This window comes from Pteropus medius, unplaced genomic scaffold (assembly GCF_902729225.1).
Source record: "Pteropus medius unplaced genomic scaffold, Ma_sr-lr_union100, whole genome shotgun sequence".
Taxonomy (NCBI): domain Eukaryota; kingdom Metazoa; phylum Chordata; class Mammalia; order Chiroptera; family Pteropodidae; genus Pteropus; species Pteropus medius.
In genome coordinates, this window is record NW_024340701.1 from 7,121,662 (window position 1) to 7,147,935 (window position 26,274).

The window sequence follows — 26,274 nt, forward strand, 5'->3', positions numbered from 1 at the left end:
ATTGAATCTGTAGATTGCTTTGTGTAGTATGGACATTTTAACCATATTGATCCTTCCAGTCCATGAACATGGAATGTCTTTCCATTTATTTGTGACTTCTTCAGTTTCTTTCAGTAGCGTCTTATAGTTTTCTGTATTCCTTGACTAAACGTATTCCTAGGCATTTTATTCCTTTTGTTGCAATTGTCATTGGGATTATTTTCTTAATTTCTCTTTCTAATATTTTGTTATTTGTGTATAGAAATGCCACAGTTTTTTTTGTATATTGATTTTTATATCTTGCAACTTTACTTAATTCCTTTATTAGTTCACTTTTGTGTATGTTTGTGTGTATGTGGAGTCTTTAGGTTTTTCTATGTATACTATCGTGTCATTTTCAGATAATGACAGTTTTACCTCTTTCCAATATGGATAATTTTTATTTCTTTTGCTTGTTTGATTGCTGTGGCTAGAACTTGCAATACTGTGTTCAATAAAAGTGGCGGAGTGGGCCTTCTTGTCTTGTTTCTGATCTTCGAGGAAAGCCTTCAGCTTTTTACCATTGAGTATATTAGCTGTGGATTTGTCATATATGGCCTTTATTATGTTGAGATATGGCCCCTCTCTACTCACTTTGTTGAGAGTTTTTTTTTTTATCATAAATAGACATTAAATTTTGTCAAATGCTTTTTTGCGTACATAGGGATGATCATATTTTATTCTTCATTTTGTTAATGTGGTATATCGCATTGATTGATTTGTGGATGTTAAAAGATATTTGCTTCCCTGTGATAAATCCCACTTGAACATGGTGTATGATCCTTTTAATATATTGTCAAATTCGGTTTGCTAATATTTTGTTGAGGATTTTTGCATCTGTGTTCATCAGGGATATCGGCCTGTACTCTTCTTCTGTTTTGGTATCAGGGTAATACCGGCCTTGTACAATGAGTTTGGAAGCATCTTCTGTTCTTCAGTTTTTTGGAAGAGTTTGAGAAGGATAGGTATTAAATCTTTGAATGTTTGGTAGAATTCACCTGTGAAGCCATCTGGTTCTGGACTTTTGTTTGCTGAAAGGTTTTTAAAAATTTTTTTATTATCACTGATTCAATCTCTTTACTAGTAATTGCTCTATTCATCTTTACTATTTCTTCATGGTTTAGTCTTGGAAGATTGTATGTTTCTATTAATTTATCCATTTCTTCTAGGTTAATGTATAAGTTGTTCATAGTAGCATCTTAAGATCTTTGTCTTGTTCCTGATCTTAGAAGAAAGCTATTAGCCTTTTACCATTGAGTGTATTAGCTGTGGATTTGTCATTTATGGCCTTTATTATATAACTTTTCATTTCTGATTTTATTTATTTGATCTCTCAGTGAGTCTCGGATTTATTATTTATAGCATTATAATTTACATTTTTATTTAATTTTGTCCTTGTCACTCCAACCTCTTCTCTCTCTCAAATGTAAATGCCAGATGAGCAGGGACTTTATCCTTTTTATTTACCTTCAGTAGTTTTTGGTACACACAAGATTTTTGATAAATATTTCTTGAAAGAATTTTACCTCTTTGGTCATTTGATTATTTTCCTTGCTACGTTTTGTGCAAAACATTTCTGACTGATTTTATTCACATGGTTTATTTTTGGTGTACATTGCGCTTAGAATAAGCAAATGTGTAAGTTACATTGTAATACTTGAAAGAGACACTATCATATCAAGTGCTTATTAAATTTTGTTCTTTCCTTTCTCTTAGTTCTTACATAGGACCAATCCAATGGATAAACATATCGAAGTCCTGAGCAGTAAATCTGAGTTGTTTCCCCAAGCAATTGTTCCTCAGTTATTTGGGACTGCCGGAAGAGAGCACATGGAAAAATATGGTATGTTAAAAAAAACCTTAAGGCTTATTGGTCGTTATATGTGTGATGAGAAACAATAGATATTTATTAAGGAGCTGTGGAGGATGCCAGGATATATTAGATATAAAATGGTTTTTGCATTAAGTTGAAGAAATAGTCTGTGTAGAATTTAGTTGTAGAGAAAGTATTTATATACAGGACATCATATGGGAAGTACTAGAATGCTCCAAAACCAGAGATTGAAATAGAAAAAATAAATCATGTCTTCTTTAATCATGGACTATAAATTGAGATGCATTAGTTCTGATTATGCTAATGAGACTTAAAGCTTTCTTTTGGTAATAGGTTTAGTCAAATTTTATTCTTAGTACAAATTTTATTTATTTTATTTTATTTTAATTTACTTTACGTTTTATTTTATTATTTATTTATAAAATATTTTTATTTTTTATTTATTTTCTTTTTTTAATTGCCAATTTATTTATTTATTTTTTACAAATTTTATTCTCAGTAATAGGTTTATATAGTCAGATTTTATTCTTAGTACATCATCATCTCTCATTCCATACTGTTTTATGAGATTTAAATTTCATAGTTGATTTTTACTTTATAGGTAAACATGCTAGTTTTTTGAGTAATAGTCAGTGACTGGCCCGCCTTAGTCAGTTAAAGCATGGGATAGTGCAGATAGAATTTTCATTTTTATTGTATGACCCTGAACCAGTGTCTATTGTGTACTATGAGATAAGAAAGAAAATTTCTGTGCTCGAAAGTTCAGCCTTTTTATTCTATATAAGAAAAATATCCCAAGTTTGATAGCCAAAATCAAGTAATTAGAAAGGAAAAAATCTCTAAGGAAAGGGATCATACAGAGGAACACTGCTGGACTTTGCCCATGGACATTTTCTTTCTTGTAGCTATTTCTTACCGTTTTTAACTCAGTCCATTCCAGTCTGGCTTCCCTCCTTTCTCAGGGCTATCATTGATCACCATATTGCCATATCTAGTAAATACTTTTCAATCTTAATTTAATAGACCTCAGCAGCATTAATCCCTTTTGTTCACTTTCTTCTTGAAGCATTCTCTTCTCTTGGCCTCTGTGATATCTCATTCTCCTGGGTTTTTTTTTTTTTTTTTAACCTCTTTGGATATTTCTTGTTCACTTCTTTTTCAATTAAATAATTCATTTAAAACATGACTGAGCTCTCATTATATTTCACGCACTGTCCTAGGCACTGAAATATAGCAGTATATTGCTGTGTTTAATAAACCACTCCAAAACTCAGTGATTTTAAACAAGAAATTATTTATTTACTACTATGGTTTACAAGTTTGTAGATTGACTAGGAATTAGCTGATCTAAGCTGAGCTCAGCTCTTCTTGTGTGGGTTAATCATGACTGTAGATTGGTTTATGGCTCTGTTCTAGTCTTATGTGACTGGGTAATATATCTCTCATCCTCCTCTTAAGACCAGAATACCAGCCCTGGCATATCCTTTTCATGGTGAAAGCAGAAGCACAAGAGAGTAATCTCCGCCTTTTGAAACTTAACTTGTTAACCAAAGCAAGTCACATGGCAAATTTGGAATCAAGGGATAGGGAAATATACTCCACTTCTTTTGTGGTAAGAAACTGCAGAGTTAGACAGCAAAGGACATTCAGGAAGAAAAAAGAATTAGAGACATTAATGCATTCATTCACAAGCAATAAATAAGCAGATGAAATGTATGGTTTTGCTTAAATTTCTAGTGGGGAGAGATGATATATAACACATAAAAACTAAGATAATTTCAGATAATTATTAGTCCTGTAAAGAAAAGAAAACAAGGTAATATACTTGTGGGAAGTGGGAGGCAAACTTAGTATAGGCAGTTGATGGCCTCTATACTTGTAAATCTAGTTGGTATCTTGGCAACTCTGCTTGTATATTTAACAGGCTTCTCAAATGTAACATGTTCAAATGCAAACTCTTAATTCTATTCTGTCACCTTAAAGTTGCTCCTCCTCTAGTTTTCCTCAAGTGGCACATCTATTCAGATTTTCAAAGCAGAACCATGAGTTATCTTTGACACTTCTCCCTCCCTTTTTCCCAACACCAACCCTCACTGTGTAGTATCAGTTCTATCTCCAAATTATGTTTCTTTCTTCCAAATCGTTTCATTACCACAGCTCTTACCCTAGACCAGAATTTTTCAAACTGTGAGTTGTAACCTGCTAGGAAAGTGAAGATTCAGGTCAGTGGGTTGAATCTAGCATTCTTTTTTTAATCTAAAATTTCTGTTGTTGTTATGTATTATAACTCAACATGGAAGAGTACATAAAACATAAACATGTAACTTAGTGAATTCTGACAAAGCTCATCACTGTGACCTAAACCACCTCCTAAGTCAAAAATAGAATGTCGATGCACAAGAATGCTCTTTGTAGATTATTTTTATCTTAACTTCACTGGCCTCCTGTGAATCTTTTTGGGTCACTCCGATTGACAAAAAGCTACACTTGCAAATCTTTTTGAGGTAAGAAGCTCTACTCCACCTTCGGTTTCTGCTGAAATGGCTGAGGGGAAACAGCATTCTTAAGCTTCTTAGCAGCCCTTCGTTTCAGAAGGATTTGTGAGGCACAGCCTTTTTGTCTTTGAGGGTTTTTTTCTATCTGAACTGCACTCTGAGGCATCAGCTTTACTCTTTGTGAGATCTTAACAAAAGATTTGTCACATCCTTGGCTCCATTTTTTGGACCCAGTTTTCCTGGCAGTGCCCTGATTTGGTCTTTGCTCAAAGGCCATTTCTTAATTTTAGCATCTTTTACCACTTAAGCAGCTGAGAATTCAAAACCATCAAGCCCTGAATTCTTTTTGCTTTACAGTCCTGTCCTCAATATCACTATATAGAATTTTTCTATAAGCAACAAGGAGAAACCATGTGGCTACTTCAGTATTTTGCTTTCTAATTTCCAAATCGTTGCAGGTAATAGTGTTACTAAAATTTCTACTATTGTAAGTAACAAGGATCTCCTTCCCTCCAGTTCTCATTAAGGTTTGACCTTATTGCAAACCCTCACCTGCAGCAGCCTCAAAGGACCTTGAGGTTTCTACTGATAATTTCTTCAAGGCATTTTAGGCTTTCTCTTGGAGTTTCTTTAAAACCCACCTTCTGGCTCAAAAGTCATTCACACATTTTATGTGTTTGTTCAGTGTAACTCCACTTCCAGTATATTAGTCTTCTTGGGCTGCCATAACAAAACACTGTAGACTCGGTGGTGCAGACAACTGAAATTTATTGTTCATAGTTCTGGAGGCTGGGAAGGTGTAAGATAGGTTTTATTCTAGGCCTCATCTCTTGGCTTGTATGCAGCTGCCATCTCACTGCGTACTCCTATGACCTCTTCTTTTGTGTGGGTGGTGAGAGTGGGGTGGAAGGAGAGAGAAAGACAGAAACACAGAGAGACAGAGACAGAGTCAGATACATCTTTTTCTTCCTCTTTGTTTGAGGACTTCACTCTTATGACCTCATCTACCCTAATTACTGCCCCCAGACCTCATCTTCAATTACTGTCACCCCGGGTATTAAGGCTTCAACATATGAATTTTGGGGGGTACACAATTCAGTCCATAGCATTCAGGTACCAATACATGTATTGATTATCTATTACTGTGTAATAAAGAGACTCTATTTTAAAACATCATTTCTTGTTTTCATTCCTATTTTCTAGTCTCTCTGTGTGAAAGCTCACTGGCCTCCTTTCATTGTGTTCAGTAAGCTATTCCCTGTCTCATATTCAGTCTCGTATTCAGTCTCATATTTCCTTTGGCTACAGTGCTCTTTACTCTGTTCTTTCAAGATCAGCTACATCTTATTTTTCAGGTTTAAAAAACAATCTTATATCTCTAGTACTTTACCAAAATATCTCCATTTGTATGTCTAATAGGCATCAAATTTAACTGGTCTAAAACTGAAGTCTTAATTCTTTCCTTGAACTTCCCCATTTCCTGTCTGTTCTTCCTTATTTCATAAATAACTCCTTTTTTCTAGGACCTTTGGTCAAAAACCTTGGAGCCATTCTTAATTCTCCTCATACTTGACATTCAGTATATCAGCAAACATGTTTAACCATTTCTCAGAACATCCATTTTTCATCATTTCCACCACTTCTAGTATATGCAAGCCACCATAATTTCTCACCTGGATTATAGGAGTCTCCTAACTAATTTTTCTGTTTCTGCTTGCATACCTCTATAGTCAATTCTTTGTTTTACAGTCAGAGTAGTGCTTTTAAAGTCTAAGCCAGATCATTTCACTCCTCTGATCAAAACTCTCTATTGTGTTTTCATCACACTTAAATTGAAACCTATAGATCTTCTTATGGCCTACGAGCTTCTAAATGATCTGATCCCCTACCCTCATTAGCTTTCTGACCTTATCTGTCATTTTTTTTCTTTCACCATTCTGCTCCAGCCGTACTATTTTTTCTGTTCCTCAAACACAGTGAGCACATTCCTACTTCAGGCAGAGCCTTAGCCTTGCCATTTCTACTTCTGGAATGTTCTACCCTAAGATACCATCAGTGCTAGCACCCTTCTATTTTTGCTTAAATGTTACCTTCTGTTTTTTTCATCACTCTCCTTCCCAGAATTTTTTCTCCTGTCTCCTGCTTTATCATTTTATATGGCACTTAACAAAAATCTGGCATATATATTTTTTCTTATTTGTTGTCTGTCTCCTCCAGCCAGAATTGAAATTCTGCACAAGGGCACAGATTTTGTTTGTTTTATTCCTTGATCATTGACTGTTACCCAGAACAGTGCCTGGTATTCTGTAAATAATTAATTAATCTCCAAAGAAAGATTATTGACCATTCAAACTGAACTAGATCCCTCCTGTTATCCTCTTTCATAGATAGCCCCCTCTTGCTTTTCTTCATAACACTTAGTACTATTTATAGTCATATATTTATTGCATATGGTTTAACTTGTTTAACATTTGTCTTCCTTATTCATCTATAAACTCTGTGAAAGCTACATTAGCAGCCTAGCACAGTGCTTGGCAGGTAACCTAGCTGGAAGAAAGTCCTTTTCCCCTTTCTCTTCTACAATCTTAGCATATTTAAATACTCAGTAAACATTTGTTGAATGACTAAGTGAATTTCCAAAACCTATGTCATCTCATTCAGTTCTCACAACAATCCATTATGGGAGGTGTTATTATTTCATTAAGATGCTAGCTTCAGGTGGGAAGTGAACACACAGTGTAAATACATATATGCCTTACCGTTAAAGTGTGCAGATGAAACTTATTGGATTTCGTTAACCAATGTCACCATAAAAAAATTAATTAATTAATTAAAAAAAAAAGATCTGGCTTCAAGATCTCATATGTGTGTTTGTGCATGTTTATTTACTTTATCGTGTGGGGAAAATATCCATTAATTTTGATTTTCTTGAGCTTTTTTATTACTTTCAAGAATGGGTATTGCATTTTCTCAAGGGCATTTCCAGCATCTGTGGAGTTATTTGCACTATATGCTCCACTTAGGTCTATTAATAGAATATTTTATTAATGGATTTTTGATATTGAACCAACTTTGCATATCTGGCATAAATCTCACTTGATCATGATATATTGATTTTTTAATGTAGGGTTAGATTGTCCTTATTATTTAGTACTTTCAAATCAATATTGATAAGTAATATTGGTTTGTAATTTTCTTTTTTAGTTATGTCTTTATCAAGTTTATGTGTTTCATAAAAAGAAATAAGAAGGCTTTCTTCACTTTTAATGCACTTTTAAATTTATGGAGCGTTGGGACTACTTGATCTTTGTAGGTTTGGTAGAATTCCCTGTGAAACCATCTGGGCCTGTTTCTTTTGGGGGGCAAGGTAGTAGTTGCTTGGTAATCATCTATTTCTCTACGTTTAAGCATTCTATCTCCATTAGGGTCAATTTTGGCCGTCTATATTTATCTAGGAAATTATCTATCTCGTTTAGATTTTTAAATCTATTTGTATATATATCTGAAAAGTAGTCTTTTACAACTTAGAAATTTGTTTCTGTTTAGTAGTATTTGCCTCTTGTTATTTCTTATTTTTGGTTCTTTTATGCTTTCTCCCTTTTTTCTTTATTAAATTAGGTAGTAGTTTCTTTATTTCACTAACATTTTCAAATAAACAGGATTTTGATTGATTAATTATTTCTATTCTTTACCCATTAATTTCTGCTTTTATTTTTCTTGTGCTTTCTTTTGATTTACTTTGTAGTTGTTTTTCTAGCTTTTTGAGTTGGGAATTTATTTTTTTAAAATATTTAAGTATTTAAAATAATTTTTAAATTTATCGATAGAATTCACAAACCGTGAAATTCATCCTTTTAGTGATTTTTAAATATATTTTCAGAGTTGTGCAACCATCATCACTATCTAATTTCAGAACATTTTCACCACCTCAGAAAGGAAACATCAAACCCATTAGAAATCCTCTCTATTAGCCTCTTCTCTCAGGCACCTGGCAACCACTAATCTAGTTTCTGCTTTTATGAGTTTGTCTATTTGTGACTGCCTTCTTTCACTTAGCATAATGTTTTCACAGTTCATTCATGTAGTAGTGTGTATCAGGACTGCATTCTTTTTTTAATTGATGAATATTTTATTTTATCATTCTTTTATTCTTGATAACTATTTAGTGTTGTGTATTGTTTTGATTACCGCTTTAAATATATCATATTGTTTCTAATATGTAGTATTTTCAATATCGTTATTTTTCCAGAAGTTTTGTAATTTCCATTTGTATTTCCTTTTTTAACTTGAGTTGTTTCATGGAAATATTATTTAAATTTCTAGGTCAACTTAATTTTTCATTTTATTAATAATTTCTAGTTATACTGAATTGTGATTTGAAAGTAGTTTTTAGATTCAGGATTCCTAGGTCTATGGTGTCCTCTTATGTCTGTGTAGTAAATTCCCGTTTCTGTAATAGATTTTTTGAAAGATGGATTATGTGACTTCTGATTTTTTTGTGTGTGTGTTACAGGACCTTAAAATTTTTCTCCTTTTGATTTTTTTTTTTCACCATTCAATTGCCAAAGGGTGACTTTCTCTTTCTTTTTGCCTTTTTTTTTTCCTCCCAGAAGCATTGCCTTTCAAAGATCACCAGCCCAAATGTCCTGTACTTTTCAAACCCTTCCCTATAGTCAAGCTTTGATCTACAGGAATATTTTTTTCAATATTTTCACAATTGGTGGGGAGTCTTTCTCTTTCTCTTTCTCGTCTAGTTTTAGAGCAATTGCAGGCCTGCCATTAGTTCCCTCTTTTTCTTGCCTGCAGCTTTTCTTCAGATTGACCTTTTTTCCTCCAAAGGCTTGCTGTGGGAGCGTGAGCAATTGCTAGTTAGAGTTTGGTAATTGTTTCCCTATTCTTTTTTTTTTTTTCCACTTACAAATAATTTGGAATTTTGGATTTTCTCTTTTCTAGCTATGCTGAGGGTATGGTTCTGTGCAGTGTTATTCGTTCTTGTGGAGAGAGACAGGTTTAGGCAGCCTCCATTGTTCTCTACTACCTGGAAATCCTGTGTCCAGTGTGTTTCTACGTTTATATCTTTTCTCAACTTTTACATTACTCAGAATAGTTGAATGGTTTCTCATCTAAAATTTGGACTATAAATGTGCAGTATTTTAGTTGAACTGTTATTCTTCATTCAACAGATTTTTTTAATGAATTATAGAATTTTATAGAATTTTAAGTTGTCATTTGAAATTGTTTGTGGATGTGCACTAGAAATGAGTACATAAGAATATTTATAGTTGCTTACATTGCTTTGTAGAATCAGCAGATTTTTGTCACTTCAAAGTTTGATTCAAGGAGATTGAAATCTTTTTTATACCAGCATATCTTTTTAAATAGCCAAAAATCTGAATTGGCAGGTCAGAATCAGTAGTCAACAAGGTCTTCATCAGTGCCAGGTGTAATAAATATATGGTAAGTGACTGGCAGTATATTTTTCAAAGGATTGTTATCTTCTGTAGATTAATTGGATCCCATGGTAAGAAAAAAAGAAGAAAAGACATCAACACTTATTGAATATCTCATGTCAGGCTCTATGCCAAGTGCTTTCATATAATTTTGCTTCTTGATTTCCTAGCAATCTATGCATGAATTGCTTATAAATCTTCTAATAAATGACAATAAAGCATTTGTACTGTGTACTGTGACAAGGAACTTGGCATCAACAGAGGTTACTCATTCCATTTTTTGGGGGTGATTCTAGTTGTTACAGTGCTCTTTTTTCATGTTAAAGTCAAATCTCTATCCTTATAATTTATACCCATAGTCTTGTTTCTGTCTTCTAAGATTGACAGAATAAGAGTCTTTCACCTTATAGCCCTTCAGATATCTGAAGCCAGCCTGACCTTGCACTTAATTTCTCTTCTCCTCTTTAACTATTTCTCATTAGACTTGTTTCATGACCCGTTGTCTGCAATCTGATTGCTGTACTGTGATCGCACTTGAGCTTTCCTGGTAGTCACATTACACTGTTAACTCACTGAGCTTGTGTGGAACAGAACTGCAGAACCTTTCTCATAGTTGCTGCTCCTTTTTCCAGGTTGCCTTGGGTGGTCCTAGAATAGAACTGGGCATTAAATTAGTTATGTTCTTATTCATCCTATCGATAAATTTTGTTGAAGACTACTTGGATCCAACATTATAGTATTCCCTCCCAGCTTCAGGTTTGGTGAGAGTGCCTTTGATTTCCTAAAGTAGAGCATGGCTGAGGTTAGAAGTTAGTTATCACTAGAGACTTTTCTCTAGGTTAATGCATTAATCAATGCTATTGTTTCCTAATGTATGTTCTGTGGGACATTAAGCTCATAAGATGCTCCATAATGGGATATGCTTCATACTTTAACCTCCTATTGGATAGTCATAATACATATGCAATAGTAAAGGCTCTGAATAACTTGCCATAAAGAAATCTGTTCAATTTTGTTTAACCCAGTATATCAACTTACATGACAGAAGAATCCTTATACCTTTTAGTAACACCGCCCCCCGCAAAAAACAACAAAACCCACATTATAGTATTTCCTTTTCTTGTTCCAAAAGATGTCATGAAAAATTTAGTTGTCTTGTTGATATCCAGTTACCATGTTTCATTTTATCTTCCAGTCGATCTGATCAATTAAAGATATTAATATGATGTAGCTTGTTCTTAGTGAACCCATATTGGCTGCCTCCTGATCACCATTCTTACTGGTAGGAAATCACCAGTGTGGATGTAATGGAGGAAGAAGGCAAGAGAACTAATATGTTAAATTAAGCTATATTCAGAGACTGCAATATGCAATTAGCCCTACAGCCAGACCAGGAGGAAACCTGCAGAACAAAGGAAGATTTCTGCAGGGATTGTGAACAAACCATTTCTCACATCGTGAAGGTAAAACAGGAAAACAAAGTCTTTAACTGGCACCCTACACAAAATAAAATCCTTAATTCCCTATGGCTAAAATCATGGGAACCCTATGGATCGAAGGTAATTGCTAGCAGGCCTTTCACGCTACATGCTCTTATCCTTTCTCACTCTATGCACATATCAAAGGAAAATGAGTAAACAAAGTCTTTAAATTCACACAGAAACTAAAGAATAATACATAAACTGAATTCCCAGAACACTCGAGGTCCCTCTCAGTCTCTTTACTCTGTTTTTCTTACTGTCTCCATCTCAATTGTCTCTGACGCTCTGAGTCTCCCTTAGGCTCTCTCACTCTCTGCCTCTGAAAGGAGACCAGGCTTTGTCTGTGGAGTGTTACTCCTTCTCCAATAAACTTTCCTTTTGACTCTGATTTTGGTGGGCATTTGAATTCTTTCTTGTGCTCAGCCAAGAACCCTTTTCTCTCTCAGTGCAGGGCTTGAGTTCCCCACTACTTGGGGAATTTGCCTTGTCTTGCATCAGATGGAATCCATCTTATTCCCTTTTTAAAATTAGAAGTGAGATAAGATTGGGTCAATTATATTTATGTCTTCTCTGCTCTTAATAAATAATAGTTATGTCACTTCTCCTTGGCAGAGAAGATAGAGATAAAACGGAAATGGTGCCTTTTTTTACTGTATTGTGACATTTTTAATATAACATTAGCTCCAGTCAGTGGACTTTCCAGTCCTTGGTCTTTCTAGCTTTAAAGGATAATTCAAAGCCATTTTATTCTCTTTTATCTTCTTGAAAACAATGAAAATGGGTTGTGTGTGTGTGTGTGTTTTGTTTTGTTTTGTTTTGTTTTTACAAATTTACTTAATTAATGTGATTGCTTTTGTTTTCCTGAGACTATTCTGTAAACTTTCTGTTAAGGAATTTGAAAAGCATCTGTATTCTTGTTAGGAACGATCAAAAGAGCTATCAAAAGGAAAGAGAAGAGCAGGCCCTGGAGGGTTGTGTGAATTGTAAAATTCACTTATTCCTGGGGCATTGGGATATTTTGGCAGACTTCCTAAGTAATTGCTGGCAGTGTTCTTTCTTGCCTTATTTTCTAGTTTTTGAAATTGGACCCAAGTTATACTAGGTAGAATAGGCCAGTCTGAACTCTTTTCATATTGTGTGCCTATTGGTTGATTTAATTCATTAAATATACCCAAGTTTAATGACAAAGAAATACTTGTTGAGGGAATTAATGTTGACGTCTTTAATCTGTGCAAAGGAAAATATGGGACACTGAGTACCATTTGTTCATAAATAGCAGAAAACCATTAACTCACTAATAGATATTTACTTTCTCTGTAGGAACAAAAGTTGAACACTTTGCAAAAATTGGATTGAAAAATCATAAACATTCGGTTAATAACCCGTAAGTATTTCAGATATATGAAATTGCGAAAATTTGGATTATCTTGCTGTATAACATGTAACTTTACTACTTGAAAAGCTAATGCAAGACCTCAAAGATATGAACCAGAATGTTTTGTTTATTTTTTTCTTATAAAAGGCTTGTGCCCAAGTAAACTTTTGACTTCTTTTTAGTTTTAGTTTTTGGTCTGTTGATATTTAGAAAACCATTTAAACTTAATGAGTCTTTTAAGAAAGAATGTGAATGGCAGATATTAAAAGATGTAATTGGTCAAAGATTGCAACTCCAGTGAATAAAATTTATTGTAATACTTTTAATTGGAAATAACTAGTCACCACTTTAAGCTATTCTTTAAAACTTTTCTTAATTCATTTGATCAACTAAAAGGTTTGTAGAATGCATATTAGTAGCTATTTTAATTTATATTAAATATTTGTATTACTTTAGTAATGCATTTCGATTACGTTAGTGTCATTAACTCTTACTCTGTTAGAATAATATGGTTATTTATATCCTAAAAAATATTCTGAAGTAATATTTTAGTACCTAGCATAGTACCTGGCTCATAGCATGTACTTAATAGTTGCTAAATAAAATTGGTTCACTGGGACTTGAATTAGTGCCATATTACTAGAATCTGTACAAAAGCAATACCACCAGGTACTAAAAGAATAATAGCTAGCCTTACTAAATGCCAACTCTGTCACTGTGCTAGGTACTTTTATGTACATATTCATTTAATCCTCTGAAGGACCCTATAAGGTAGATATTTTTATTCTCATTTGATAAGGAAAATGGTGCTTACAGAAATTAGGCAGTACACTCAGGATTATTCTCAGTAGTGGCAAACTAATGTTTGTATTTTTCCTCCTCTTAGATTATAAACTCCTTGAATGGAAGAACTATCTGTTATCTTTAATGCTTAGCACAGAGGTTAGAATATAATAGGTGCTCAGTAAATTGTTTCTGAATTATTAAACAAATTTTTCCATATTTAATAAACATAAAACCATGACAAGGAACATTTTCTACCACAAGTGGATCACTACCACAGATTCCTTAGTACTCCATGCTCCTGCTAGTTCTCCTCATTCTCCTAATTTTAAATTGACGTTTGAATTTAGGCATACTTAATTAACAAATATCTAATTCCATGCCCTAGACCTAAGGGTATTTTATGAAAGATCTAAGGGTATTGTGAAAGCTTTAGTGAATTTTCATTTCTTATATGATAAAATTTAAATTTTTTCGTATGACATAATAAGCCTGTTATAATTTAGCCCCATTCTCCTTTCTTGGTCTTGTTTCTTACCGCTTTCCTGGATATTCCTAATCTCTAGTCTCATCAGATTACTTGGTTTTTCCCAAATATACTGTATAGGACTTGTTTCTTTGTTTTTACTTATGCTGTTAGCTCTCCCTGGAATAGTCTTCTGCCATTCTAAGTGAACATCTCCTTACGCATCAAGTCCCAACACAAATATTGCTTCTCTTAACACCTTCTTAAAGATTCCTGGGCATAATTATTTTTTTTTTCATGAGTTTCATTGTACTCTCTATACCTCTATTATAACACATCACACTGTTTCATACTTAATTATTTATGAGCCTTTCTCCTCTGATAATGATGATCCTTGAACAGAGATTATGTTTCATCTTTGTATCTTCAGTATCTAGCAGGGTATTGGAACATAGTATATACTCAATGAAACTTTGCTGCTACTGAATAGTAGAGTTAGGACGAGCAGTCTTAAGGCAATAAGAGCTGATTTCCTTGTCCTTAGAACTTGGAGAACCACTAAAAATCCTTGGGATTTCCTGAAACCAGTAGGGAATTGTGCCAGCTTACTGAGGAATTGACGGCAGTGTAGTTTCCTGGCTTTGAGGCTCCAAAGAACAACTCTTGACTTTCCCCAGAAAATCAAAGCTTCCAAGTCTTTCTCTTCATCTAACTTGGTGTCTAACAAGACCCTTATTTATCACTTATTACAGCATTCTTCTAAAAGGAATTTCATTCACTCAACAAGTATGTATTCAGTAGCCTACTGTGTGCAGGACATTGCTTTAGCTGCTAGTGATGCAGCAATGAACAAGACAGATAAGTTTCTTGCTTGCATGGATCTTCCACTATATATTATAAGTTCTCAATCACGTTGAATTGGCAGATGTTATTTCTGGATGTCAGTTTTATCATTTAAAACTCTGAAACAGGCAAGAATATCCTTCTAGATTTGAATCAGAAATTTCAGGTGCTAACTTCTTGCACTAGTTTTTGTTAGGGTAGTGAAGAAAGAGAATTCTGTGTTTGCTGACCTGTCATTAGAGATACCTTGTTACTTGTTTATAAGAAGATTGAATTAAGAAACTATTCTTAAGTGCTTCCTCGTAAATTATAAGAATAATTAAAGGCTGGGAGAATCTGTGATAAGTAGTATAGGATTAGAGATAACACATACCACCTGTGTCTGTAACTTTCTCCTTCATGTCTTCTTCATTTGGATGTCCCGTAGGTACCCCAGAGTCAGTATGTTCTTACAGAATTTATCATTTCTCCTCAATCCTGTTTTCCCTTCAGCAGTCTTCATCTTGATGATTGATGTAACATATACCTAATTATTCAAGACAGAAACCTAGAAGCCAGCCTCAACTCTGCCTTCTTCCTCAGTGTCCCATGTGAGTTGCTGATGACTTGGAGATGAACAGAATCCTAGTGATTCCGTCTCCATGCTATCTTTTGAATTTATCCCTCCTCCCATCTTTCACTTCCAGTTCTGTAATTTAGGTCATTATTATTTCTTGCCATAATTATTGCTCCAATTTCTTAGTTGGTTTACTTGCTTTTGGTAATACCTTTTTACCATCCCATACCACAGTTTTTTTCCTTTGATACAAATCTGATCATGTCCCTTCCCAGCTTAATATCCTTTAGTTCCTCATTGCTTTCAGTAAAAAATGTAAACACCATATACTGTCCTTTCATGATCTAACCCACATTCATTTCTCCTGCCTCATCTTCTACCCCTAGCTGCCACCTTATTAGCATAACAAAGACACTTTTGTCACTCAGGAAATTCCAGGGATTTTAGAAGCTCTGTGACTGGAACCCAGGACAAAGACCAGACAGTTTTTTTTATTATACAGCATATGATATTTTGAAGTTACAATTTTTTAAAAGTTCAGTTTAAATAACTTACTGATTAAAGGTTGAAATTGTTTATAAAAGTGTATCTTTTGGTTGTGAAAAGAATGCTTACATATTATTCTTTCTTTAACTTCTGTACAGAACATCTTCAACAAAAATTGTAATTGGTACCTCACATTCTTTAACTACTTGTTTTGCATTTAGGTATTCCCAGTTCCAAGAGGAATACAGTTTAGATGAAGTGATGACATCTAAAAAAATTTTTGATTTTCTGACTCTCTTACAATGTTGGTAAGAAAAACACATTTTAATATTTAATAGAAGTAACTGCTCCCCTCACCCACCCCCAGCCATTGGGTAAACCTTAGGCTTTGTATCTGGGTATATCTTTACTGTATCTATATTTGCTTCTGTAAAACTCCTACCAGTGTGGTCCTCACTCAGGGGTGAGTACCCTCACTTCCTTCTCCCACCTAGAGACAGACTGTCTCTTCCCTTGGAAAATTATGTATTTTACTTCTGTCTCTCATGACTTCTACCTACTTTAATTGTATTTATTCATTTAAATGTGATTTAGGAGTCCAGCAGAGTCTAAAGATTTTTCCCTCCAGCATTTTGTTTTTTTTAATTGTATACTTCTACTGCAGGAAACTTTACTGTATCATAGTACCTAAGAGTAAACATAACACAAGAAGAAAACCATAGCCCTAATAGTGATAATAGTTACAATTTGAAAATTGCTTGACAATATCTATCTCCTAGAACACTGAGTTAGTTAGTACTGCGTAGTTCCTTCCTGTGCCTAGTTAATACCTGGCTGTGCCTTGGAGATACTGGCCGGAATCAAGTAAACAAGTGGGGTCAGCTTTTATGTGTTGTATTTATCTGCCCATTTATAAAGTCCAGCTGAACTCACAGAAGGCTTCTTGTGCTTGCCAGTTTCCTTCACAGCTTGCTCTAAGGAAAAGAAGTATTTTGAGATCTCAAGAGCCTAACCAAACCATGGACTTTCTGGAATCCCCTATTCCATCCTTTCCCCATTTTCAAAAGTATTCCAAGACTGAATTATTTGGGAGGTAGCAGAGTTGGAGCTAGTTAGGCCTATAGTAGAGTCTTTATTGTGCTAAGCTGGGAATAACCTTGTGTACTTCTTAGAAGTCACCAGGTTTGCAGTCAGCATCTGCAGAAGCAAATTCAGGATTCTTTGTAGTAAAAACTTTTTGGGAGCGACTCTTAGAGATCAAGCAGTGACTGACATCATTTAAGTTCTTGATAGAGGTTCAGTCCTCAGGTGGGAAGCATGTGTAAGTTTTAACTGTAGATATCACAAAGAAAACCATCCAGTGACCAGCGAGCATACTCAGCCTTTCTTCTCAGAAAGAACTTCTAGTCTGAAATCTTAGGATTGAGGTGGACTGGGTGTAAATAATTATTTTTACTTCCTTTTAGTCCCACTTCAGATGGTGCTGCAGCAGCAGTTTTAGCTAGTGAAGAATTTGTAAAGAAGCATAACCTTCAGTCCAAAGCTGTTGAAATTTTGGCACAAGAGATGGCGACTGATTTGCCAAGCTCATTTGAAGGAAAAAGCATTATTAAATTGGTATGTCTGAGATTCTGTTTTGTTAATTAATCAAGGGATTTCTGTTTTAAAAACTTCAAAGTGACAACATGTTGTTATTGGCTCTGGATGTAATTTACTTGAAAAAATGGTCTAGAAAATTTAATATTATAACCCATTCTTAAGAATGTGTTAGGGGAAAATAATTGATGAAAATCTATGCTTCCCATGATAGAGCCATATATCATTATATGATAATTTTTAACTAACTTAGATGTGCTATTTGTATTTATTCTGAGTTGGCGAGATATGCCCAGAACTCCAATCTTACAGAGGTAAAGGAAAAATAAAGATGTTTTCAGAGAACTTTCTTGATGCTTCAAAATCCTGATTGAAGATTGAGTACAAAATAGAGGAAGTAAAAACGATGAGAATTCAGACTTAGAGTTAGTTGAATATTTGAAGATATATACATACACACACACACACACACACACATATTCAATATATGCATGTATACATATACATATATAAATAATTCTTTGGTAAACTATAGTTTACAAAATGATTTTACAGTAATGCTTTGAATTTGAAATTGTCCCTATAACTTGCCCAAGATCACAAAGCTAGGGTGCTAGGATATGGTAGAGATGGAACTTATGCTCAGATTTTCTGCTTATAAACAGTACAGTTTCCGTTATGCCACAATTTTATTCTTTGTAGAGAAGTTCAGGTTGCATGACCAAAGAGTTTGTTAAGAGCATGGATTTTGGAACAATGTTTGAATCTCATATGATCTTCTAAAAGAAAATTGTTTATTTTCATGTAAATTTCCCCTGTTATTTTTTTTTTAGTGTATCTGAATCATAATGATCTGTTGATAAATCTCTTCAGTCTGTTTATCATAACTATACATCGTGGTTTGATAGAATTTTTGTAACTTAGCCTAAGAAATGGCCTGAAGAAGTTAAGTCCTTTTTATATATCTTATTTAAAATTCTGTCCTTTATAGTACAGAATTTAATATGTACAGTCTCCTTCCTGGATATCCTTTTATTTGGACTTTGGGTATCATATAGAATCAACTGATACTTTAATATGTGTGATCGGTTCTCAGCTGTTAAAGTTATACATATTAATTTCTTATAATCTTTATATAAAAGTCCCAGTTTTGATGCCCTTTATTTATATATAGTTTTGGTTTTAGGTTGGCTTCGATGTAAGTAAAGAAGCTGCCAGAAAGTGCTATGAAAAATCTGGCCTGACACCAGATGATGTTGATGTAATAGAACTTCACGATTGTTTTTCTGTCAATGAACTCCTTACTTATGAAGCACTGGGACTCTGTCCAGAAGGTAATATCTTTCAAGAGATGCATGTTAACTTAATACATTTCTCTGAGAAAATTTCATCATCACCATTGAACAAAAGAATTTGTTAATTGCCTTTTCCTCCATGTTGACTCTGCCACATTATGCAAAGTGAATGTAAGCTATCTTGATACTGGACTTTTTAGACTATATAGTCTTGGACAATAGTAACACTGAGTGTACAAAAAATTTGTGTTGTATAAATCAGGGGTACTTATAATGTACTGCTAAGTGGAGGGGAAAAGGATAGAAAATTACATTTGAAATTCCAACTATTTCAAATTGTGTTTGAATAAAGACTTGCAGAAGGGAAAATGGAAAAACTAGTTGGTGGGATCTGGAGGATTTTTTCCTTTTTCATTTATAAAGTGGTTGTACCATTTTCCATTAGTACCAGCAGTGTATGAAAGTTTTAGTTGCTTCACATCCTCACTAACACTTGCTAGGATCAGTTTTTAAAATTTTAGCTATTCAAAAGAGTATATAGTTGTGTCTTATTTTAGTTTTAATTTGCATATCTCTAATGACTAATGATGTTGAGCATCTTTTCATGTGCATATTGGTCATTCATATATCTTTTGTGAAGTGGCTGTTCAGATCTTTTGCCCTTTGATTATTAGGTTGTCTTTTTTTATTGTAAGAATGAATGTATATATATACATATACTTTTTTCCTGGATACAAGTCATTTGTCTTATACATGTATACTGTGAACATTTTCTCCCAGGCTGTAGCTTGCCTTTTTGTTTTATTTATTTTTTGCATTTTTTTATTATTTATTATTATTTATGCCTGCAGTACCTGGTCTTCCTAAGTGGTCTCCCATCCAAGTACTAACCAAGCCTGACCCTGCTTAGCTTCAGAGATCAGACATTAGGCTTGTTCAGGGTGGCATGGCCATAGACCATGGATCATGGCTCCACTGGGGCACGAACCCAGGACCTTCTGCATGCAGAGCAGATGTGCTAACTGCTACACTATGGAACTACGTCCACCTTTTTGTTTTATTAATAGTTTCTCTTGAAGAACACAATTTAAAAATTTTGATGAAATACAAATTATCATTTATGGTTCATGCTTTTTGTATTCTAAGAAACTTTTTCCTATTCCAGCGTCATAAAGATTTTCTTCTGTTTTTAATCTAGGAGTCCTATAGATTTAGATTTTATGTTTAAAGTGTTTAATCCATCTTAAGTAAATTTGTGTATGGTGTAAGATAAAGGTCGATATTAATCTTTTTTTATTTCATAAACATTTCCAGCACTATTTGCTGAAAAGACTTCTTTCCCCATTGAATTGCACTGGCACCTTTGGCAAAAATCAATTGCCCGTGTGTGTGTGTGTGTGTGTGTGTGTGTGTGTGTGTATTGTTCCATTTTTGGACTTTCTGTTCTGTTCCATTGATCTACATGTCTCAACTTTTCACCAATACCAAATTATTTTAGCTACTGTACTTATACTATTACTATATTGTACTGTATAGTAAGTCTTAAAATAAAATAGGATAAGTTCTCCAACTTTGTTCTTTTTAAAAATTATTTTAGTTATTTTAGATTTTTTGCATCTCGATATACATAATAGAATTAGTTTGTCTATATCTACACACATACACACACCTGCTGGAATTTTCATTGACATTTCATTGAAACTGTAGACCCATTTAGAGATAATTATCTCAATAATGTTGAATCTCCCAATCCATTAAATGGCATGCATTTCCATTTATTTAACTTTCCTTTTTTTAGATGTAATATTCTATACACTGAAGAAAATGAAAACACTAATTCAGAAAGATATTATATACACCCTCATGTTTATTATAGCATTATTTACAATAGCTAAAATATGGAAACAGTCTAAATGTTCATCAACAGATAAATGGATAATGAAAATGTGGTATATTTCTATATCATGAAATATTATTCAACCATAAAAAGGAATGAAATCTTACCATTTTTGACTATATGGATGGAACTTGAGGGCATTTTGCTAAGTGAAATAAGTCAAAGAAAGACAAATGCCGTATGGTCTCACTTATATGAGATCTCACTTAAATGGAATAAAAAAAAAACAAACCCAAGCTCATACATATACGGAACAGATTGGTGGTTGCCAGAGATGGGGGTGGGTGGGTGAAATGGGTAAAAAGAGTCAAAATGTACAAACTTGCAGTTATAAAATAAATAATGGGAATGTAATGTACAACATGGTGACTATAGTTAATAATACTATATCATATGTTTGAAAGTTGCTAAGAGTGTAGAGCTTAAAAATTCTCATCCTAAGAAAAATAAATTTTGAAACTATATATGGGGATGAATGTTAACTAGACTTATTGTGGTACTATGTCACAATATCTACAAATATGGAAGGAATCATTATGTTATACACCAGAAACTAATATAATGTTATATGTTAATTATATCTCATAGGCTTGAGGATTATGTAAATATATGTAAAATAATTAGAACAAAGCCTGACACAGAGTCAGTGCTTAAAAGCTATTCATTGCCTCTGATTGTACCACAGCCCCCATTATCATTATTTGGAGATTTCAGCTCTCGTTACTTTTCAGAAATATAATCTGAAAGAACATTTTATACAATGCATGCATTTTTACTTATTTCTTAACCACCTAGAAGAATGACTAGGGAATTGATATGAACGTTGGAAGCTGCCAACCATGTAATGTAATGTTTTTCCTCCTAAGCTTACATTTATGGCTCAAAAAGATTCTCAGCCACTTCCCTTAGTTTCATAAAGTGCTCTTTTTTTATCCTTCTCCTTTTCTTTTTCCTGTTTATTAAGAATATTTATATAGCATATAAGAGTACAGTTGAAAATGTAGGGAAATGAATACATTTTGGCAAAATTATAAATTTTTAAAGCCAATTCAGTTATTTTAGTGTAGTATTGTATCCATTTCAGTTTTTTTCTTTTGGTTCTCTGAATCTCTTATTATATTTGTAGCAATTTTGGAAGCTAGAGAGCTCTTGATATTTAATAGGTGCTTCGTTTCATGTAGGAAATGTTCTGAAAAATTATTACTCAATATTTATTACCTACTTTTAGATGTGCTTATATAAATTTGATGTTAGTTTGAGCTGTAAAAAATGTTTGCTGCAAGGAATTCTTGGCTATATGGAAGTTAAAAAATATATCATTTATTCTAACATTATTTTTAACATTTGTGAATTTTTTTTTTCCTTCTGTAGGACAAGGTGGAAAACTGGTTGATAGAGGAGATAATACTTATGGAGGAAAGTGGGTCATTAATCCCAGTGGTGGATTAATTTCAAAGGGACACCCGCTGGGAGCTACAGGTAATACAGCACACAGATGTCATACTTTTTTTTTTTTGTTATTTTGGCATAAGGGGCAGAAAAAATATTTGAAGAAATGACTGCTAATCCTCAGCAAGTGATCCTCAGTAAGGCTTAACAGCTGAATTCTCTTCAGAAACCATTGAGGCAGTGTGATGAAAAAAACTGCCAGCCAAGAATTCTGTATTCAGTGAAACTATCCTTTAAAAATGAAGGAGAAATTAAGGCATTCCCAGATAAACAAAAACTGAGAGACTTTATCACTAGTAGACCTCCCCTACAAGAGAGTCATTCATACTGAAATCAAAGAGCACTAGACAGTGAAATAAAGAGCACATGAAGAAATAAAAAGCACTGGTAAGTGTAACTACATTGGTAGATATAAAAGACAATCTATGTGCATCCTATATCATTTAAAGTGTAACTGCATCGGTGGCTATAAAAGACAATATATGTGTGCCCTATATCATTTAAAATACAACTGCATAAAGCAGTAATTTGAGTTGATAAGCATACAATGCATGAAGATATAATTTATATGACAGTGACAACACAAACAGCTATATAGGAGCAAATTGTGTACTGTTGAAATTAAGTCAATATTAATCTGAATTAGATTGTATAAATTAAAATGTTAATTCCTGGAGCAACCACTAAGAAAATAACTAAAAAATATATATTAAAAGAAATGGCAAAGTAGTAAAATGGTACACTAGAAAATACCTATTTAACACAAGAGAAAGAATGGAGAAATAAAAGGGAAAAAAGACAAGTTCAAGAGAATGAGAAGACAAGCCACAGACTGGGAAAAAAATATTTGCAAAAAACACATCTGATAAAGGACAAGTATCTAAAATATACAAAGAACTCTTGAAAGTAAGCAATAAGAAAACGAACAACCTGATTAAAAGGTGGGTAAAGGACCCAAACAGACACTTCATCAAAGAAGATATGTAGATAGAAAATAAGCATATAGAAAAATCCTCAACATCATATGTCATAAGGAAATTGCAAATTAAAACAACAGTGTGATACCACTATACCTATCAGAATGTCCAAATACCAATTGCTGACTACACAAGATGCTGGCAATTTCTTACAAAACTAAGCATCCTCCTGTCATATGATTCAGCAATTGTGCTCCTTGGCATTTACCCAAACAAGTTGAAAATTTATGTCCACATAAAACATGCACATGGATATTTATAGCAACTTTATTCACAATCGCCAAAACTTGGAGGCAACCAAAATATCCTTCAGTAGGTGAATGGATAAACTGTGATACATCACAACAATGGAATATTATTCAACACTAAAAAAATAGCTATCAGGTGATGAAAAGATATGGAGGGGTTAACTAGACTTACTGTGGTGATCACTTAGCAATATATACAAATATTGAATCACTATGTTGTATACCTGAAACTAATATGTCAATTATACCTTAAGTTAAAAAAAAAAAAGACATGGAGGAACTTAAATGCATATTACTTACTGAAAATAGCCAGTCTGAAGGCTGCATACTATATAATTTCAACTATATGACATTCTGGATTAGGGAAAACTGGAGACAGTAAAGAGATCAGGGGTTAGGGGAGAGGGAAGGATGAATAGGCAGAAGATTTTTAGGACAATGAAACTGTTCTGTATGATTCTATAATGTTGACTACGTGTTATTATACGTTTCTCAAAACTCATAGAATATACAATACCAAGAATAAACCCTAATGTTAACTATGGATTTGGGATGGTAATGATGTGTCAGTATAGGTTCATAGATTATAATAAATGTCCCAATCTGGGATGGGATGTTGATAGTGGTGGAAGCTCTGCATGTGTGGAGCAGGGAGCAGGGACTATGTAAGAAATATCTGTACTTTCTACTGTGACCCTCACACTGCTCTCAAAAATTAAGTACTTTTTGAAAAATATTAATCTCTATTAACATACATTTATGTTAGATGATAGATAATGGAAGAGAAGATGAAAATAAAATCCTCCTTTCTACAATTTATAGGTGGTTATAGTTGGTATTTATAATTCCTTCTTCTACTACTTGTACCATATTTCCTTTGCTCTTAGCAAGCACCTTATTCATAGTTTCTTATCTGGGTATGACCCAAACCTTCCTTTCTGAATATTCCGTGCCATGAGCAGTACAGCTTCTTTGAAATGTTTTAGTAAAAGTTTTGCTAACTTTCACTATAAGACATGGGAGTACTCAGAGGCACCCCACAGTATTTTTTGGGTTACAGACTAATCCTTTTGATCCTCATTATGTAACCCAACATTCCATGATAACCAGGATCCATCACCCAAGTCAGTTAATTCCTTCCTTTGCCTGTTCTGTATAATGAGAAGCCCAAAGCGACCAGGTGGTAGTCTCTGCTTCCAGTTCATTGGAACCATTGTTGTTTCTAAGACTTCTAAATCAGCAGAGCCCAAAGTTTTGGGAATGGCAGGAAAAATTTTGCTAGCAGTTCTGTAGGGATAATAGTGAGAAAAGCCACTACTTTGCTCATCCTTTGATTACCAGGATACTTGTGTATCCTGGCTGTGGAGAAACAGCATCATTGATTCAGAGCATGTTCCTATTTTGGAGGCTATTACCTGGGCCCTGCAAAGTGTTGCTGGCACCATTGTAGTCTTCAGAAGGCCTTTACATCATTCTATCTGACCAACTGCTTCAGGGTGCTAGACTACATGGTAAGCCCAGTGAGTGCTGTAAGCAGGAGTTCATTCCTGCATTTTATTCATCGAGGCTGTTAAATGAGCTGCTTAATCAGAGGAAATACTGTGTGGGATATCATATTGGCAGATCCAACACAAAGATCAAGGATAAAACCCTAGGAGATATAAAAATTGAAGGTGTAGGTGGAGAAGAGAGACCTTTAAGAATAATGAGAAGAAACGGTCAGTTACCCAAGAGAGAAGAGTGTTTAAAAAATAAGAAGTCAGGACAGAAGAGTTCAATAAAGAGTGAGAAGTATCTTTTGTATTTGACTATTATCAAGTCATTGGCAATCTTGGAGCAATTCTAGCACAATGTTTTGCATGGAAGCACATGGGAATTCCAGAAGAATTAGAAGCGAGAAATAGTAACTATAGTTGTTACTTTTAGGAGTAGTGGCTGTGAAAGGAAAGGAATATATAGGGTATGTACCTCATTTGCAGATTTGTGTTCTGTATGAATGAAGTCTTGAGTTTGAACTTATCCTCTTCACCCTTTTAATTCTATAGCTTTGTTGATCCTGGTTTTTCTAATTTGTAAAATAGGAATAAAATATACTTAATAGGGTTGTTTTGTGGATTAAATGAGGAAATATGTATATGTAAAGTATATAGCAGAGTTCCCAAAACAAAGTAGGAACAAAGTAATTACTAGCATTCTCCCCGCATCATTTTTACAAAAGGAAGCCATACTGTTTCTTGCTAGTAAGTATCGCAGTATGAAAAATAATTTATTACCATTTTAGGAAAAGAACATTCTTTTAATTTGTAGAGAAAATAACAGTTCCTTCTCATATGACAATTGCAAATCATCAATATTCCTATGTAAACATTGTGCCCAGTGCTACACAGACATTATTTTAAGACTATTGTTCTGCTTTTGGTAAATAGACTAAACTGTTTCCTTGATCTGTCAAAAGAATTAGGTCATATTTCAATGTTGATTTTGTTGCTAATGGGACATAGAGCAGTCAGGGTGATAATAAATATTTCTGTGATATGGTCATTGAAGCCCCAAAGAGTTACAGTCTGCATTTGAGAACAGTGATTTAAATTTTCCTTTCAGCAGATTCCTCAGTCTCACATAGGAAACTTCTGTTTTGTCAGGGGATGAATGTGACATTTCACTTAGTTGTTTTTATTGACATATAATTTTTTTTTCTCCTGAACATATTTTTATTATAATCGGCTTGTTTGCCATTCTGAGAGATTTTTCTCCCACTACCTACTGAAATATGCAGAAATCATGCTTTGTACTAACAATATGATTTTTCATATCCATATTCTTTTTTAAAATTGCAGTATAATTTTCATTAATGCACAGTTCTCACAAACACACAATTGTTTCTAGTAGCATTATTCATAATAGCCAAAAGGCGGGAAAATGCAGATGTCTGTCATCAGCCAATGAACGGATAAACAAAATATGGTATATTCATGTAATGGAATATTCCTTGGCCATAAAAGAAATGAAGTACTGACGTATGCTA

At 33.8% G+C, this 26,274-nt stretch overlaps 1 protein-coding gene across 1 annotated transcript in view; it reads left to right on the top strand.

Annotated features, from left to right (window-relative positions):
* LOC120618727 (non-specific lipid-transfer protein-like) overlaps positions 1–26,274 on the top strand; it is a 53,864-nt gene that overhangs the window by 26,908 nt on the left and 682 nt on the right. The window contains exons 6-11 of the mRNA XM_039882874.1: positions 1,735–1,861; positions 12,599–12,662; positions 16,009–16,095; positions 17,254–17,404; positions 18,570–18,717; positions 21,947–22,072. Of these exons, the coding sequence (XP_039738808.1) occupies positions 1,735–1,861; positions 12,599–12,662; positions 16,009–16,095; positions 17,254–17,404; positions 18,570–18,717; positions 21,947–22,072 (703 nt within the window). The remainder of the gene's footprint in view (positions 1–1,734; positions 1,862–12,598; positions 12,663–16,008; positions 16,096–17,253; positions 17,405–18,569; positions 18,718–21,946; positions 22,073–26,274) is intronic.